Source organism: Scyliorhinus torazame, chromosome 5, assembly GCF_047496885.1.
Source record: "Scyliorhinus torazame isolate Kashiwa2021f chromosome 5, sScyTor2.1, whole genome shotgun sequence".
Taxonomy (NCBI): domain Eukaryota; kingdom Metazoa; phylum Chordata; class Chondrichthyes; order Carcharhiniformes; family Scyliorhinidae; genus Scyliorhinus; species Scyliorhinus torazame.
The window spans coordinates 198,478,728-198,498,562 of NC_092711.1; the positions used below are offsets into that span (position 1 = coordinate 198,478,728).

The 19,835-nt window shown below is 45.3% G+C and overlaps 1 protein-coding gene across 1 annotated transcript in view; it reads right to left on the bottom strand.

Annotated features, from left to right (window-relative positions):
• The window catches only part of taf7 (TAF7 RNA polymerase II, TATA box binding protein (TBP)-associated factor), a 76,813-nt gene that overhangs the window by 37,405 nt on the left and 19,573 nt on the right, over positions 1 to 19,835 (bottom strand). Inside the window, exons 3-7 of the mRNA XM_072504963.1 lie at positions 19,032 to 19,110; positions 15,743 to 15,876; positions 15,342 to 15,462; positions 8,261 to 8,319; positions 7,580 to 7,652 (exon numbers count right to left, since the gene is read on the bottom strand). Of these exons, the coding sequence (XP_072361064.1) occupies positions 7,580 to 7,652; positions 8,261 to 8,319; positions 15,342 to 15,462; positions 15,743 to 15,876; positions 19,032 to 19,110 (466 nt within the window). The remainder of the gene's footprint in view (positions 1 to 7,579; positions 7,653 to 8,260; positions 8,320 to 15,341; positions 15,463 to 15,742; positions 15,877 to 19,031; positions 19,111 to 19,835) is intronic.

The following is a 19,835-nucleotide window of genomic DNA, read 5'->3' on the forward strand; positions in this document are numbered from 1 at the left end:
CAATTTCGAGGATATGAGGCGGGAACTTTCAAAAGTTGATTGGGGGAGTCTGTTTGCCGGCAAGGGGACAGCTGGTACGTGGGAGTCTTTCAAAAGGGTGTTAACTCTGGTTCAGGGTGAGCACATTCCTCTTAGAGTGAAGGATAAGGCTGGTAGAAGTAGGGAACCCTGGATGACTTGGGATATTGAGGCCATGGTCAAAAGGAACGAGGCATATGGCATGCATAGGCAGTTGAGATCAAGTGGATCCCTTGAAGAGTACAGGGTTTGTCAGAGTGGAGTTAAGAGACAAATTAGGAGGCCAAAAGGGGGACATAAGATTGTCTTGGCAGATAAGGCAAAGGAAAATCCAAAGAGCTTTTACAGATACTTAAAGGGTAAAAGAGTGACTTGGGAGATGGTTGGGCCTCTTAAGGATAAACAAGGTCATCTATGGACGGATCTACAAGAGATGGGAGAGGTCCTAAATGAATATTTCTCGTCAGTATTTACTGTTGAGAAAGGCACGAATGTTAGGGAAATAAAAAGTGATGTCTTAGGGCAGCACGGTAGCAGTGGCTTCACAGCGCCAGGGTCCCAGGTTCGATTCCCCGGTGGGTCACTGTCTGTGTGGAATCTGCACGTTCTCCCCGTGTCTGTGTGGGTTTCCTCCGGATGCTCCGGTTTCCTCCCACAGACCAAAGGCGTGCAGGTTAGGTGGATTGGCCATGATAAATTGCCCTTAGTGAACACAAGGTTAGGTGGGGTTATTGGGTTATGGGGATAGGATTGAAGTGAGGGCTTAAGTGGGTCGGTGCCGACTCGATGGGCCGAATGGCTTCCTTCTGCACTGTATGTTCTATGTTCTATGAATGTACATATTACAGAGAAGGAGGTGCTGGAGGTCTTAAAGCGGATCAAGATAGATAAATCCCCGGGACCTGATGAAATGTATCCCAGGACGTCATGGGCGGCTAGGGAGGAAATTGACAGTCCCCTAGCTGAGATATTTGAATCATCGACAGCGACAGGAGATGTGCCTGAAGATTGGAGGGTAGCAAATGTTGTTCCCTTGTTTAAGAAGGGCTGTCGGGATAAGCCTGGGAACTACAGTCCGAGCCTTACTTCTGTAGTGGGTAAGTTGTTGAAAGGTATTCTGAGGGACAGGATCTGCAGGCATTGAGACAGACAAGGGCTAGTTCGGGAAAGTCAGCATTGCTTGTTAAGGGGAAAGTCATGACTCACAAACTTGATTGAGTTTTTTGAAGGGGTAATCAAGAAGGTAGATGAGGGCAGTGTGGTCGACGTTGTCTTCATGGACTTTAGCAAGGCCTTTGACAAGGTACCGCATGGTAGGTTGTTGCAAAAGATTAAACCTCACAGAATCCAGGGTAGGTAGCCAATTCGATACAAAATTGGCTTGACGAACGAAGCCAAAGGGTGGTTGTCAAGGGTTGTTTTTCAAACTGGAGGCCTACGACTAGTGGTGTGCCTCAGGGATCAGTGCTAGGTCCACTGTTATTTATTTTATATATATATATATATATGTTGGTTTTGGGTAATGAACCAGGCCAGGTGTTAGATTTGGAGGTATGAGAGCACTTTGGGGACAGTGACCACAATTCGGTGACGTTTACGTTAGTGATGGAAAGGGATAAGTATACACCGCAGGGCAAGAGTTATAGCTGGTGGAAGGGCAATTATGATGCCATTAGACGTGACTTGGGGGGGGGGATAGGTTGGAGAAGTAGGCTGCAAGTGTTGGGCACACTGGATAAGTGGGGCTTGTTCAAGGAACAGCTACTGCGTGTTCTTGATAAGTACGAACCGGTCAGGCATGGAGGAAGGCGTAGAGCGAGGGAACCGTGGTTTACCAAAGAAGTGGAATCTCTTGTTAAGAGGAAGAAGGAGGCCTATGTGAAGATGAGGTGTGAAGTTTCAGTTGGGGCGATGGATAGTTACAAGATAGCGAGGAAGGATCTAAAGAGAGAGCTAAGACGAGCAAGGAGGGGACATGAGAAGTATTTGGCAGGTAGGATCAAGGAAAACCCAAAAGCTTTCTATAGGTATGTCAGGAATAAGCGAATGACTAGGGTAAGAGTAGGGCCAGTCAAGGACAGGGATGGGAAGTTGTGTGTGGAGTCTGAAGAGATAGGCGAGATACTAAATGAATATTTTTCGTCAGTATTCACTCAGGAAAAAGATAATGTTGTGGAGGAGAATGCTGAGACCTAGGCTATTAGAATAGATGGCATTGAGGTACGTAGGGAAGAGGTGTTGGCAATTCTGGACAGGCTGAAAATAGATAAGTCCCCAGGGCCTGATGGGATTTATCCTAGGATTCTCTGGGAGGCCAGGGAAGAGATTGCTGGGCCTTTGGCTTTGATTTTTATGTCATCATTGGCTACAGGCACAGTGCCAGAGGACTGGAGGATAGCAAATGTGGTCCCTTTGTTCAAAAAGGAGAGTAGAGACAACCCCAGCAACTATAGACCGGTGAGCCTCACGTCTGTAGTGGATAAAGTCTTGGAGGGGATTATAAGAGACAAGATTTATAACCATCTAGATAGGAATAATATGATCAGCATGGCTTTGTGAAGGGTAGGTCATGCCTCACAAACCTTATCGAGTTCTTTGGGAAGGTGACTGAACAGGTAGACGAGGGTAGAGCAGTTGTGTATATGGATTTCAGTAAAGCGTTTGATAAGGTTCCCCACGGTAGGCCATTGCAGAAAATACGAAGGCTGGGGATTGAGGGTGATTTAGAGATGTGGATCAGAAATTGGCTAGGTTACAGAGGGATATAGATAAGCTGCAGAGCTGGGCTGAGAGGTGGCAAATGGAGTTTAATGTAGAAAAGTGTGAGGTGATTCACTTTGGAAGGAATAACAGGAATGCGGAATATTTGGCTAATGGTTAAGTTCTTGGAAGTGTGCATGAGCAGAGGGATCTAGGTGTCCATGTACATAGATCCCTGAAAGTTGCCACCCAGGTTGATAGGGTTGTGAAGAAGGCCTATGGAGTGTTGGCCTTTATTGGTAGAGGGATTGAGTTCCGGAGTCATGAGGTCATGTTGCAGCTGTACAAAACTCTGGTACGGCCGCATTTGGAGTATTGCGTACAGTTCTGGTCACCGCATTATAGGAAGGACGTGGAGGCTTTGGAGCGCGTGCAGAGGAGATTTACCAGGATGTTGCCTGGTATGGAGGGAAAATCTTATGAGGAAAGGCTGATGGACTTGAGGTTGTTTTCGTTGGAGAGAAGAAGGTTAAGAGGAGACTTAATAGAGGCATACAAAATGATCAGGGGGTTAGATAGGGTGGACAGTGAGAGCCTTCTCCCGCGGATGGAAATGGCTGGCACGAGGGGACATAGCTTTAAACTGAGGGGTAATAGATATAGGACAGAGGTCAGAGGTAGGTTCTTTACTTAGAGTGGTGAGGCCGTGGAATGCCCTACCTGCAACAGTAGTGAACTCGCCAACATTGAGGGCATTTAAAAGTTTATTGTATAAGCATATGGTTGATAATGGCATAGTGTATGTTAGATGGCTTTTGTTTCGGTGCAACATCGTGGGCCGAAGGGCCTGTACTGCGCTGTATCGTTCTATGTTCTATGTTCTATATAAAAATGATTTGGATGAGAATGTAGGCCTGGTTAGTACGTTTGCAGATTACACCAAGATTGGTGGCACAGTGGATAGTGAAGAAGGTTATATAAGATTGCAACAGGATGTTGACCAATTGCCAGTGGGCCGATAAATGGCAGAGGGAGTTTAATTTGGATAAATGTGAGGTGATGCATTTTGGTAGATCAAATCAGGGCAGGACTTACTCAGTTAATGGTAGGGAGTTGGGGAGAGTTACAGAACAAAGAGATCTAGGCATACAGGTTCATAGCTCCTCAAAGGTGGAGTCCCAGATGGACAGGGTAGTGAAGAAGGCATTTAGCATGCTCGGTCTTATTGGTCAGAATATTAAATACAGGAGTTGAGACGTCTTGCTGAAGTTGTACAAGACATTGGTATGATCACACATGGAATGCTGTGTTCAGTTCTGGTCACCTATTATAGGAAGGATATTGTTAAAACAGAAAGAGTGCGGAAGAGATTTACGAGGACTTGACGGTCTGAGTTATAAGGAGAGGCTGGATAGGCTGGGGCTTTTTTCCCTGGAGCGTAGGAGGCTTAGGGCTGATCTGATAGAGGTCTATAAAATAATGAGGAGCATAGATAAGGTAGATAGTCGACATCTTTTCCCAAAGATAGAGGAGTCTAGAACTAGAGGGCATAGGTTTAAGGTGAGAGATCCAAAAGAGACCAGAGGGGAAATTTCTTCACATAGAGGGTGATGAGCATCTGGAACGGGCTGCCAAAGGCAGTGGTAGAGGCGGGTATAATTTTGTCTTTTTTCACCACTGTACTGATCGCATCCTTAATGAACAGAGCTGCCTCATCTCCTTTTCCTTTCTTACTGTCCTTTCAAAATGTAAAATGCCCTTGAATATTCAGTTCCCAGCATTGGTCAGCATGCAGCCACGTCTCTGTAATATCTAGCATAGCATCCCTATAGTGCAGCAGGCCATTTGGTGCATCGACCCTTCGAATGAACACTACCCATGTCCACTCGCCTGTCCACTCCTCACTATCCCCGTAACCCCTTAACCTAACGTGCAAATCCCTAGACACTAAGGGGCAATTTAACATGGCCAATCCACCTAACCCGCATGACTTTGGACTATGGGAGGAAACCGGAGCACCCGGAGGAAACCCACGCAGACACAGGGAGAACATACAGACTCCACACAGACAGTGACCCAAGGCTGGAATTAAACCCAGATCCCTGGCACTGTAAGGCATATCATACATATCATACTCATTTATTTATATTTGATTCAAACCTGTTATAAATGCTGTATGCATTCAGATAAAGGGCCTTTAATTCTGTCTTTATTAACATTTTCTCTACTCTAACCACATTTGCTGTTGTATGCTCTGCCCCTTCCTGTCACGTTCTGCATATCATTACTTGTATTGCTACCCTCCACTATTGCCTTGTCCTTTCTCTATAGCTTTCCAAATTTCCCCTTCCGCTCACTCTACTATTTAATTTAAAGCCCCCTCTGCAGCTCTAGTTATACGATTCGCAGAGCACTTGCCAAGGTATGTTTCAGGTGAATATTGTCCGAGAAGCACATGCCCGCCTTTCCCCAGCATTGATGCCAATTCCCCATGAATCAAAACCCATTTCTCCAACCAATCCCTCTGATCTAATAAGCTGGCACGGTGACACAGTTGTTAGCACTGCTGCCCCACTGCGCCAAGGACCGGTTTGATTCCGACCTTGGGTGACTGTGTGGTGTTTGCACATTCTCCCCGTGCCTGCGTGGATTTTGTCCGGGTGCTCTGGTTTCCTCCCACAGTCCAAAGATGTGCAGGTTAGGTGGATTAGCCATGCTAAAATTTCCCCTTAGTTTTGCAAGGTTAGGTGGGGTTATAGGGATATGGTGGGAGAGTGGGCTTGGGTAGGCTGATCTTTAAAAGGGTCGGTGCAGACCTGCTGAGCCCCCTTCTGCACTGTAGGATTCGATGATCTTATTTAATCTTTGGTAATTTGCATGTGGCTCAGGTAAATTATTGCCTCCGAGGTTCTGCTTTTTAATTTAACCCCTAGCTGCTCATACTCGCTCAGCAAAACGGCTCTCTTCGCTTCTGTTGTTGGTGCTCATGTGGACTTTGACAAACAAATCCTTGTTCTCCCATTCCTAGTTCATCGTCAGGCCCAAGGAGATGTCCTCAACACTGGCGGATAGGTAGCACAGCCTGTCAGCTTCAGAGAACAATACCTATCCCTGAACTATACTGCCCCTACTACAACTACATTCCTGTTTACTTGACCCAGTTGAATAGCTCCCAACACTATAGTGCTGTGTTCAGTTTTCTCATCCTCCCTGCAGACCCGGTTCCTGTCCACACAAGCTGCTGTTGGGCAATTACAAGGGTTACTATTAAGTAATTACTATTAAGCTATTAAGCTGGTGCGAAAGCTGGTTTTCAAACAGTCGTGCCAGATTGGCTTCAGCAGTCACAGGAAGTGGAATTTTACGGTTCCTCCACTGTTACCTCTGGATCCTTATCTCTGGCGTCTCTCGCACATATCCCTGTCCACAGACCAAATCTAAAGTGCCTAACAAATTGATATGACTTTCTCCTGGGACAAAGTGTCCAGATAATATTCTCTCTCCTAAATGCACCAGTGTCCAAAAATCAGACTTCAGCCTTTCTACTCTGCGCCATAGTTCCTTGAGCAGTTGATACTTGTTGTAGATGAGGTTGCCATCGATCACATTGGTGTGCACCAGCTCCCACATGCTACAGCTGCAACACATCACCTGCTCTGCCTATTGTGCTCTTTTTGAGCACTTCGGTTTCAAGTTTAGAACTATCACTCGCTGATTATCTGCAGTTACCAAGGAGTTTAACTTGTTCAGCTATCAATTTGATATGAAACTAATATGGGCCAATACCAGTTTAAACTACTGCACCAGTTTAAAGAGAATAAAAACCTTTAAACTTCACCAATCAATTGCCCATCTGCTTACCTAATTAAAGCTTCTGGACTCCAGCACTCAGGTCTTGCTGTTTCTAACTCCTGCTCATGGGTCACTCCTTGTTCAAAGTCTCAAGTTGAGTGGCCCGTCTCATAGCACTGAGTCAAGATGGATTTGGTGCTACAATTCACAAAGGAAAGAGGAAAGTTTCAACTGCAGAGCGCTAATCCCAACAAAGAGGGTAGGTGGTACTGAAGAAAAATGTTTCCCCTCAGAGGAATGCTGCCCCTGAAGAGGAGCACTCCCTTTCCTTTCCTTTCCCTCCCTCACCGCCCCCCCCCCCCCCCACCTCCCTGACAGGACGCACATTGCCCCCTCACCTACTCCAGAGAAGGGAAGCACGCCCACTAGAGGAACACACATCCACAGAGGAGAACTACCCTTATCCGCCCCCACTCCGGGTAAGGAACACTCCCATTGCGGAGGAAAGCTCCCCTGAGGAACACTTCCACCTACCTATCCACAGAGGAAAACACCCCCCACCCATCCCAAATGAGGAACACTCCCCCCGCAGAAGAATTTTCTGACTGAGGAGAGAGGGTCATACTGGACAGGTTTACGGAAGAAGTGCTACACTGTCAGAGGTGCTACACTGTCAGAGGTGCTGACGTTTGGATGATGTGTTGAGACAAGGCCTCATTTGTGTTTTCTGATAAAAAGTCCTATGGCACATTTTGATGAAGATCAGAGAATCTCTCACTCATGTCCTGGAACAATATTTATCCCTCACTCCATAAGGCACATGTCAACACATAATACAACGATAAGGACATTTAACACATTGCTCGTTGCATGATGTCGTAGTGTGTTGACTGCCATGTCTCCCACTTTACAACAACAATTGCAGTCCAAAAGTATTCCTTTGACTTTGAAGTGCTTGGGTACGTCCTGAGGTCACAAAAGGTGAATTTCAAGTCTGTCTTTATCAATGCAGAAAGGCTGTTACACTCCATTATCTAAACCCCACTCCCTCTGCAAACCGGAAGGATACGGACACTGACAGCTTCAGCATCTGTGCTCAGCAACCTTTTCACTTCCTTTTCCACATCCGGAGACTCAATGTACTAGGAACAAAAAAAGAATAAGGAGGACTTTGGAATATCAAAGTTTTGATTTCATTCATGGTCAAGTATTAAATATGAAACTACTCCTGTGCCTAAACTTGCAACAAACATTAGGCTCACAGTAAAGCTTCCTCCAACCTTGTTGGGTTAGCTAGAGAATAAAGCTCCCTCTACACTGTCCCCATCAAACACTCCCAGGCCAGGTACAGCACGGGGTTAGACACAGAGTAAAGCTACCTCTACACTGTCCCCATCAAACACTCCCAGGCCAGGTACAGCATGGGATTAGATACAGAGTAAAGCTTCTTCTACACTGTCCCCATCAAACACTCCCAGGCGAGGTACAGCATGGGGTTAGGTACAGAGTAAAGCTCCGTCTACCCTGTCCCCATCAAACACTCCCAGGACAGGTAAAGCATGGGATAATATACAGAGTACATCATCTGCAGTTATGGTCGAACATCAGGCATGATCTTTTTGAATGGCAGAGCAGCGTTGAGAGTTCTATCAACCTTTCCCTATCTACAATGCCCCACCAAACATTTTCAACACTGGTACATCACAAATTAGAAATGCACAATGAGTCAGATCGTGTTGGAAGTTCTCACCTTTTTCTTTGCAGTTTTCCGAAATCTCCTTTTGCGGACATTCTTCAGAGGACATGTGACTGAAATTCAAGGAAAAAAGCAACAAATATCAATAAGGGTGAAACAGAGTGGCTATATTTGAGTAGCCTAAAATAATTATCAAATGCTGCCCTGGGCTCCATTTTGCTGTCGCCACTGCACAGAGCAGGTTCGATAAACTGTTTGGTTTATTAAACACATCAATACAAGGGATTAGTTCAGGATAACGAGTGGATAGTGAATCCTTGTAATTAGTTCAGGATTGGCAGAGCGAGCAGCGCTCTTGGATTAGTTTGGGATTCAGGCTGGTTTATGGGGCAAATATAGGGCAGTAGGATTAATTTGAGATTAGTTTGGGTTTGATAGAGTGCTACGGGAAGAGATTGAAAGGATTGGTTTATAATTGATGCAGTGTTATGGGGAATGACCTGGGCAGCGGGATTAATTTGTATTTCCTCAACAAGGAGCTAGCACAGACATGAGAGGCTGAACAGCTTTGTTCTGTGTTGTGAGTCTCTCTGTCTTTACTCTCTCACTAATTCCATGATACAGTAGCACAGTCCCAGCATTATACAATACAAAATGTTCTCCACATACAGCACAAGTTTTAGAAGGATAGAATGTAGAATTGTAGTTTATGTTTCCATAGCTCCGGTCTAGACAATGTGATGGATAGCCGGGTGAACAGATTTCACTTGCAGCTCTGTTTAAAAGAGGTCTGTTAATCCAATTCTCCATCATATCACAAGCATATCTGGAAAATACACTTCCTGTCATTATACACATAAAATTAGTGTTATCTAGAAATATAAAGATAGATAGTTAGTTTCCAAAGCTATTAAAAGATCACAATGGTTAGCACTGCTGCCTCACAGCACCAGGGGCCCCAGTTCAATTCCGGTCTCGGGTGGAGTTTATATCTTTATATTTGCATGGGTTTATATCTGCATGGGTTTCCTCCGGGTGTTCTGGTTTCCTCCCACAGTCCAAGGTGAGTAGATTAGGTGGATTGGCCATGCTAAATTGGTCCTTAGTGTCCAAAATGTGAGGTGGGGTTACGGGGAGTGAGCCTGAGTTGGGTGCTCTTTCAGAAGGTCGGTGCAGATTCGATGGGCCAAATTGCCTCCTTCTGCACTGTAGGGATTCTAAGATTTAACAGTGTGAATTGGTCCTATAGAAAGTGAGTCTGAGGGTCAATATTGGAAAAGAAGACAACGACAGATGAATTGAACTGGTATTTTGCATTGGTCAGTCACTGTAGAAGATACAAGTAACATCCCAGAAATAGTTGTAAATCAGGAAATGGAAAGGACGGAGAAACTCAGGAACATTACAATTGCTGGGGAGTGGTACTGAATAAATTGTTGGATCTGCGGGCTGACAAATCCCTGAGTCCTGATGGACTCCATCTAATGGTCTTAAAAAAAGTGGCTCATGAGATAGTAAATGCATTGGTTTTAATTTTTCAAAATTCACCAGATTCGGGAAAGGTTCCATTATATTGGAAAAAAGTGAATACAACTCCTTTATTCAAAAAGGGACGGAGACAGAAAGCAGGAACTTGCAGACCAGTTAGTTTAACATCTGTCATAGGAAAAATGTTAGACGCTATAATTAAAGATGTTGCAACATAAGTGGTGGAAAGTGATTTCTCCTTCGTGGTGCCATGGGGGCAGGTTACTGTACACGATAAAAGTCGATTTAAGGCGATGGTGGAAGTGGAGGGTCTGCGTGGTGTGGATACAGACAATATGGCCGAGGAGGGACGTCGTCGTCCACCCCATTGCCAGTGGAGCAACTGATGGTACTTATTAACGTGGGACTATGGGAGCATCGGTGGGAGATGTAGGAAGATTGGTCAAAGGCAACTGAGCGAGCGGTCGCCTCTCTTCATGGTGCCATGGAGCGGGTAGAAAGATGGCTGGAGTCACAAAGGGCGACTATTCGAGATGTGGAACGGGCGGTCTCTGACCATAGTGACCACATTGTGGAGCTGGAGGCAGAGGTGCCGTTGTTGGGAGCGGCCTTCAAGGAACTGAAAACGAGGGTTGAGAACCAAGAAATCGGTCCAGGCGGCCAAATCTACGGTTTGTTGACCTGCCGGAGGGGGTGGAGGGAATGTGTGTCACGCCCTACGTTTTCAACGTGCTGGCAAAGCTGGTGAATGAGGGGGTCTGTGAAAAGGCCCTGGAGGTGGACCAAGCATACCGATCGCTAGGGCAGAGGCCGAGAGCGGGAGAACCGCCGAGGGCTGTTATAGTGAGGATGCATCCTTTCCAGGTGAAGGAACAGACCCCAACAGATCCGAACATATCAGGGCATTGGAGCCGAACTGGGCAAGAAACAAGCTGGCTTCAATCGGGCCAAGGCGATTCGTTTTCGTAACAAAGTTCTGTTTGGCGTATTGTATTAGCCAAACTTTGAGTGACATTTAAGAGGAAGGATCATTATTTCACGTCGCCTGAAGAAGCACGCGATTTCATTAAGGAGCAATGGTTAGAGGAGGGTTGATTGGGGAATGTTGTTTGGGGATTTTGCGGAGTCCTTTTGAAATGCCTGTATAAACCAAATTCTCATTCCATTTCTACATGTTGACCACTTTTATTTTCTTTTAATGTTTGCACTATGCTTACCATGTTTTATTATAGTTACACATGTTTGCCTTGTTGTTGGTGTGTTAAAATGGTTGAGGTGTCTCTCTCCTCTGTGCTGGTAGAGGTGTAGGAGCTATTTGGGGGGGGGGGAAAGAATCAAGACCAGGACCCCTCCGAAGGTTGGAGGTGGATAGGCGGCGAGGGGGGATGGGCAGTTTGGCCAATATGGGAGGGGACCTTTGTTTCGATCTTCTTGTGGCGAATATGTTGATGATCGGAAGCAACATTGGGGGTGGGGGCTGCAACGGGCAGCCAGATTGTGGGGGGGCACAGTGGGAGCGATCGGGGGGGGGGGGGGGGGCGGAGGATACTGGTGATGCATATCTTTTTCGGCAAAGACGGGGCAGGTTGGAATGGGCAGCCATTTTGTGTGGGCTCAGACAGGAAAGGAAAATGGACGTTCTATAACAGATTGGGATAGCAAACTTAAATAAGTGAGGGGGAGTGGAGGCAGAAGCCCCCGGTGAGAATAGTGACCTGGAATGTGCAGGGTGTAAATGGGCCGGTGAAACGTTCCAGGGCATTTGTGCATTTGAATAGCTTGGGGGCAGAGGTGGTGTCTCTCCAAGAGATGCATTTGCTGATTAAAGACCAGGTTAGGTTGCAAATGAGATGGGTGGGGCAGACATTCCGAAATGAAATGAAATGAAAATGAAAATGAAAATCGCTTATTGTCACAAGTATGCTTCAATGAAGTTACTGTGAAAAGCCCCTAGTCGCCACATTCCGGCGCCTGTTCGGGGAGGCTGTTACGGGAATTGAACCGTGCTGCTGGCCCGCCTTGGTCTGCTTTCAAAGCCAGTGATTTAGCCCTGTGCTAAACAGACTCTTTCCATTCCATTCAGGATTGGACTCTAAATCGAGAGGGGCCGCTATTCTATTTAGTAAGAGGGCATAATTTGTACTGGCCAGAGAGGTGCTAGATCCAGGGGGGTTGGTTTGTCATGGTTAGTGGGATCTTACAGGGGGGGGGGGGGGGATGGTCATGCTAGTAACCGTTTATGCGCCAAATTGGGATGATGGAGTTTATTAAGTGGATAGTGGCTGTCACCCTGGACCTGGACTCGCACAAATTGATCATGGGTGTCATTTTGATTGTGTGATGGATCCCCGACTAGATCGGTCGTGCCCAAGGCCATTAGTCAAGTCGAGAATGGTGAAGGAGCTTTGGGTATTTGCGGACCAGATTGGGGGGGGGGGGGGAGAATTTGGCAGAAAGATGACTTTGGTCATTAAGGAGTACATAGAGTTCAATCAGGACGGGGAGATCTCACCCTCCATGTTCTGGGAGGCCTTGAAGGCAGTGGTACACGGATAGTGCTCACATTTAATGTGTACAGGAGCAAGATGGTGCGGTCAGAGATTGGTGCAATTCTGGAGGTAGATCAGTGGTACTCTGTGGCCCCCTACCAGGGAACTCTTGACGGAACAGTTTAGGTGAGAAAAAGTGCCAATTAGGAGGATTGTATTTTGTTATTGTTTGTTATGTATGCCCAGATTTGAATAAAAATAATTTTAACAAAAGATGTTATAATAATAATAATGTTTATTAGTGTCACAAGTAGGCTTACATTAACACTGCAATGAAGTTACTGTGAAAATCCCCTAGTCGCCACACTCCGGCGCCTGTTCGGGCACACTGAGGGAGAATTCAGAATGTCCAATTCATCTAACAGCTTGTCTTTTGCGGCTTGTGGGAGGAAACCCACGCAGACACGCGGAGAACGTGCAAACTCCGCACAGACAGTGACCCAAGCCGGGAATTATATCCGTGTCCCTGGTGCTGTGAAGCAACAGTGCTAACCCATTGCACTTGGAAAAATTTAAGGTAATCAGGCAGCTGTAAAAGCTAAATCATGTTTAACCAATTTATTGGAGTTCTTTCCATTTATATAATTAGAGCATTTATTCTTATTCATTTTGATGTCCCTTGCAAGATTCCTTTAATAAGGGGAGGCAGTGGTTTTGTGATATTGTCACTGGACTAGTAATCCAGAGACCCAGAGTCATGCGCTGGAGACCTGAGTTTGAAGCCCACCATGGTAGATGGTGCAATTTGAATTCAATAAAAATGTGGAATTAAAAGTCGAATGGTGACCATGAAACCGTTGTCAATTGTCATAAAAACCCAACTGGTTCACTAATGTCCTTTAGGGAAGGAAATCTGTCGTCCTTACCTGGTCTGGCCTACATGTGACTCCAGATCCATAGCAATGTGGTTGACTCTCAAATGCCCTCAGGGGTGGGCAATAAATGCTGGTCCAGCCAGTGACACCAATATTCCGTGAATTAATTTTTAAAAATCCCTTTTAGTAGCTCTTATAAGCTGCTTTGTGACCCATTGCTGGTCTTTGCATCCATCCCATTTGTTCAGATCTGTGCTGTGTTTTGCACTTTTGTAAGCCCTTTCTTTTATTTTTATGCTGTCCCCTAATCTCTTTGGTTGTCCATGGCTGTTTTATTTTGTGAAGTGGTGCTTTTTCCTCTCAATTCCCTTCCTCAAAAGGTGACTGAGGCAGAGACTTTGAATATATTTCGGGCAGAACTAGATAGATGCTTGATAAGCAAGGAGGTGAATGGCTAACGGGGGTGGGCAGGAAAGTGAAGTTGAGATTAAAATTAGATCAGCCATATTAATGAATGACAGGGCAGGCTGGATGGGCCGAGTGGCCTACTCCTTCTCCTGACTCGTACGTATGCTCTATCCAATGCACTAACAGTGCCTGGTTCCAGAGGCATCAAGTAACCCATCTCCTTTCACATTATTCATGAGAAAACTAGGGCAGCTCTTCATTCCTTTACCATTCTTCTTCTTTCTTTCCTGAAGGCCCCTAGCTCAATATTCTACTCAAGTTGCCTTTCTCTGAGCAAGTTGAGGCAATGGTAGGTAGTTAGACTATTTGTGGCACTACAGTCAAGCCCAACCATGCCTATTCCCTTCTATTCTCATAGGTCCTCTCTATCTAGAGAGTCACAGGATAATGATCAAATGCAGTAATAGAACATAGAACATAGAAAATACAGCACAGAACAGGCCCTTCGGCCCACGATGTTGTGCCGAACCTTTGTCCTAGATTAATCATAGATTATCATTGAATTTACAGTGCAGAAGGAGGCCATTCGGCCCTTTGAGTCTGCACCGGCTCTTGGAAAGAGCACCCTACACAAACTCAACACCTTCACCCAACACCAAGGGCAATTTGGACATTAAGGGCAATTTATCATTGGCCAATTCACCTAACCTGCACATCTTTGGATTGTGGGAGGAAACCGGAGCACCCGGAGGAAACCCACGCAGACACGGGGAGGACGTGCAGACTCCGCACAGTCAGTGACCCAAGCCGGAATCGAACCTGGGACCCTGGAGCTGTGAAGCAATTGTGCTATCCACAATGCTACCGTGCTGCCCTTGAGAACAAATAAATCTACACTATATCATTTAACCGTAATCCATGTACCTATCCAATAGCTGTTTGAAGGTCCCTAATGTTTCCGACTCAACTACTTCCACAGGCAGTGCATTCCATGCCCCCACTACTCTCTGGGTAAAGAACCTACCTCTGATATCCCTCCTATATCTTCCACCTTTCAACTTAAATTTATGTCCCCTTGTAATGGTTTGTTCCACCCGGGGAAAAAGTCTCTGACTGTCTACTCTATCTATTCCCCTGATCATCTTATAAACCTCTATCAAGTCGCCCCTCATCCTTCTCCGTTCTAATGAGAAAAGGCCTAGCACCCTCAACCTTTCCTCGTAAGACCTACTCTCCATTCCAGGCAACATCCTGGTAAATCTTCTTTGCACCTTTTCCAAAGCTTCCACATCCTTCCTAAAATGAGGTGACCAGAACTGTACACAGTACTCCAAATGTGGCCTTACCAAAGTTTTGTACAGCTGCATCATCACCTCACGGCTCTTAAATTCAATCCCTCTGTTAATGAACGCGAGCACACCATAGGCCTTCTTCACAGCTCTATCCACTTGAGTGGCAACTTTCAAAGATGTATGAACATAGACCCCAAGATCTCTCTGCTCCTCCACATTGCCAAGAACTCTACCATTAACCCTGTATTCCGCATTCATATTTGTCCTTCCAAAATGGACAACCTCACACTTTTCAGGGTTAAACTCCATCTGCCACTTCTCAGCCCAGCTCTGCATCCTATCTATGTCTCTTTGCAGCCGACAACAGCCCTCCTTACTATCCACAACTCCACCAATCTTCGTATCATCTGCAAATTTACTGACCCACCCTTCAACTCCCTCATCCAAGTCATTAATGAAAATCACAAACAGCAGAGGACCCAGAACTGATCCCTGCGGTACGCCACTGGTCAGAATCTCCCTGTTCCCCAGCCCACAGTAATGTTTCTGTTGCTACACAATCTGTGATAATGATAAGACTCACTACTGTGATTCCACAAGAATTTCTTCTCCTTGTCCTTGTCCTTCTTTTTGTTTTTGGGATCAACTGGCACGGGCTCCTCCTGTGGAGGGTACAGCTCCCCATCAGTGGTACACACCAACATCTGGAGCAAGAGAGGAATAACAGATAATGCAGTTGAAGCAGTTGTTCCAATGTACAGATTGCCTTCATACCAGCCCCAAGCCACCTCTGCCACCTCACCCTGTCTTGCCACCTTCGATGAGTTCTTCTCACCATATCCCTCAATATCAGAGCAACAAATGATAAATAATCCCATCAACTGCAGAAACAGTCAGTCACTTGTCCTTTTGATACGAACTCCTTGTTCATTGCTGTCACTTCTGATCCAAATTTATATTGTTATAAATAAGGGATAACCACACCTGACACAGATCAGCAGTTTTATAGAACGTCTTTTTATCGATGGACTTGAGGGATTCGATGATACAAGGCAGATCCACTAACTTCGCAGCCAAGGGCTGCTTGTCCACTCGCACGATGCCATGGCGACCATCCGCTGTGTGAATGGAAATAGAAACTCAGTCAGCTCATCCACTGCCACTGCATTTACATTCTCCTCTTCTCTACCTATCTACTCATGATGTTCCACAGCGTCTGATAGTTCCACAAAGTGTGAGCCAAGGTATGCAAACGGATCCTAAAGTGACATTCAATATCAACATAAGGGGTTATTAGAAAGGGATTTGCTTGCTACAAACAGGTGTTGAGGCGAGGAGTCTTGAACATTACATAAAAGGGGACTGGGTAGGGTTTGGAAAGGGATATAAAAGGATGTGGGGAAAGGGCCAGATTAAATGCTGGGATCTTCTTTTCCAAGGCGATAGTCAATGCCTGGAACGAGTTGCCAGATTGTGGTAAATGCTGATTTGTTGTAAATCTTGAGAAAGAGGTGCCAATTCCTAGCTGTGGTGAGGGTTGAATATCTGGTAATTTAAACACGGTGGATGTGGTCACCCAGATTAGATTTTGATTGTCGCTGGGGCTCAGAAAAGAATTTCCAAATTTTATGTCCCTAATTAGCTTTTTATCTGCTTTATCCTTTCTCCCAGAGACTTGGATGGTCTGGTAATGAGTTATGAAGTTAGATTTCTTCAGGTGTCACTGTGGTCTGGAACAGGCTTGATGGGGCAGCTGGCCTTTTTGTCTGTGTGTGTGTGCAGGATTAGATTCACCAGTCCAGCTGAAGAGTGAGTGCAGCACACATTGCTGAGCCACCTTGACCTGTGCTGAGATTCTGTGGATCCTACGAAGACCTAGGACACTGGGGTAGAGATTCAATTTGGATGAAACAGTGAAACGTATGATTAAGATATATGCGGAGAGGTTCACAAGAAAGTGGTAGAGGTCGGGATCTCTTGTCACCCAAGCTCAGCAGAATCTTGCGTTACGCATTGATCCAGGATTTCGGCCTCTCAGGAAACCATCGGGGAAAATCTAAGCGCTAATTTCTTCATGTGTTAAAAAAGCTGACCATGGAGGGAATTAAACCAAAGGTCAGAGCTTTTAAGAGGGTAATCAATATATTTTTGACAGGTCCAAAGATGTACAGGTTAGGTTGATTAGCCATGCTAAATTACCACTTAGTGTCCAAAGGTGTGTAGGTTAGTTGGGGGTTACGAGGATAGGGTGCGGTCGTGGGCCTAGGTAAGGTGCTCTTTCAGAGGGTTGGTGCAAACTCGATGGGCCGAATGGCCTCCATCTGCACTATAGGTATTCTCTGATTCTATTCTATGGTATTTCTGAAAAGAAAATTGTCGAAGCATTTCATCTTGCACTCTTCATGACAATTCGCAAGAATGCCAATATAAAGGAAACCGCAAATTATACTGTATGAGAAGAGAATGCTGATTGGTTGGCAATGAACCAGTGAATGGCTGTCACTTATTTTGTTTAGCTGAAACAGACAAAATGCATGTACTGTTCTTTCTGTCTTCTTTCCTCAGGTCAATGCCTTGAACAATCATAGGCAAGCTAACTGGTTTAAATTTCAAACAATAAATGGCAGTTAACTGTCAGTCACCATCAACTGGTAGATTTTCCATGGCAATGCCCCTACCAATCAGAGGCCACTTGCCAACCAATGCACAGTGTCTTTTCATACAGTGTTAATTTTGTTCCCTTTACATTTGATATTCTTAGGAATTGACTTGATGAGTGCAAGGTGAAACGTTTTGACAAAAATGGTCTCATTTCCCAGCAATACTTAAGTACTACCAATGACGATTTTGACAGGTAGTTATTGAATAGCCTGAGTTGTTTAGTGGGGTCTATAGTGTTGTGGCGCAGTTGATCAGGAAAATCTTGGGTTGGATCGCCACATTGCACAGAGTTCAAGGGCAGCACGGTAGCATTGTGGATAGCACAATTGCTTCACAGCTCCAGGATCCCAGGTTCGATTCCGGCTTGGGTCACTGTCTGTGCGGAGTCTGCACATCGTCCCCGTGTGTGCGTGGGTTTCCTCCGGGTGCTCCGGTTTCCTCCCACAGTCCAAAGATGTGCAGGTTAGGTGGATTGGCCACGATAAATTGCCCTTAGTGTCCAAAATTACCCTTAGTGTTGGGTGGGGTTACAGGCTTATGGGGATAGAATGGAGGTGTTGACCTTGGGTAGGGTGCTCTTTCCAAGAGCCGGTGCAGACTCGATGGGCCGAATGGCCTCCTTCTGCACTGTAAATTCTATGATAATCTATGATTCTATGAGTTCACCAATCTGAATCATGGGAGCTACAATTGTTAAAGGGACAATGCAATCTCAGTCAGAATTTACACCCAAAACTGCAGCCCCACTGGAACTAGATGAACGTCAGTGTTGTGGGGAAGACAAATGATTAAGATTCATTAACAACAATCTATTAGGACAATTAGCACTTATCCTTAGGGATTTGGAATCCATATAGTGTGGTACAGTGTACTAAAACAATTTTCATAAAGATGTCAGCTAACAGCTGAAGGGGCACCATCGACAGCAGTTAGCATAAGGTCAAGCAACATGTTCCAGCTGAACCAGATTTCAGTGACCGTAAAAAGTTTGTTCTTAAGACACAACCTACAGTAGTCAGTATAAAGATTAATAAACACGTTTTTGTAACTCGACCTAAGGACCAGACACATCTATCGGGTCTGACACCAGTAGGGAGGTTAGGGAGAGATCCATAGAAAAATGAACGGTAGATACCACTCACTCTGCTTGAGTGCACATACGTAATATATTTAATGTAACATTTAAAACAGACATGATCCAATGTAAACAATATTTTTGCCAATGTAATCAGCTCTGTATAAATGTAACTTGATTCCATGTGTTGGGCAGAGTCAGCTCCCGAGGTCTATTTCTGAAGCTGGGCTCTCCCAACGCGTAGGTCAATAAACGATTGTCTGTGCCTGAGACTTCTCATGCTATTTTGTGAGAAAGAGGAAAAGCACCAAAATCAGGACATGCTTGCCTGTAAAACCCTTTGTGGTTTAACAGCTCACAAAGGAAGGAGTTAACAGGACACAGCCAACAACAGGAAAAGAGATCCTTGTAACAGCAGGGGGGACCAAGCTGGAAGAAAAACTCCTTTGTGAGATTGACAGAACCGGCCTTAAAATGCACAGCACAGAAGGGAAATTATAATGAGTGATTAAGAACACATTTGGCCGAAGCACTCACGATGCAACTCGATGGTCAGTCGGTCCCGGAGGTTGACATTTCCAGACTGCACAGCTCTCCGCACAGTAGCTGCATGATCCTGCAAAGAAAAAACACGGACTAGAAAATCTACCGGACTTATCCAGCTGGCCACATGGCACTTCAACACATCGCAGACTAGCAACAAACACAAGAATGATTGGAATTGGAGACAACCTATTGGCTGGGATAGGGAATTGATTTGGAGTAGGAAACAGAGAGAAGGGGAAATGGGCATAGATTCAAATTGGAAAGGTGTGGCTGGTGTGTCCTCAGAGATGGGTGGGCGTTAGCTTTGTGGTCTGTTTCTATCTGAATTGAATGAAAAGAATAGAGATGGGAAGAACAACCTATAATGAAGATGGGGAAGGAGCACGTTGTATTGAGATATTGATGGATTAAGTGAGTGGGGGAAACTCTGACATTTCCTGAGGGGAAGTTTGAGTCAGAAAAGATAGATCAGAGTATTTTATATATCGTGAGATTCCAGGAACTGTGGCGGAGCAGAGATTTATGGGTTCAAATTGTCATGTGAGAGTACCTTTAAGAAATGGGTTTTTAAGAAATGTACCTTTAAGAAATGGGTGTTTATCAGTGATGTCAGAGTGTGGGTGGAGCTGGGCTGTCTGTCAGCTTTTTACTTTTGTTTTAGGCTGTTTGCTGCCGGGTGTGTTTTAGTTTCGTGTTTAGAGCTGGATAGCTGCAGTCACAGCCAGAAGGTGCATTAGAGTCTCTCTCTGTAATCTAAAAACTGTTAATCGATCCTGGTGATTTAAAACTAATAAC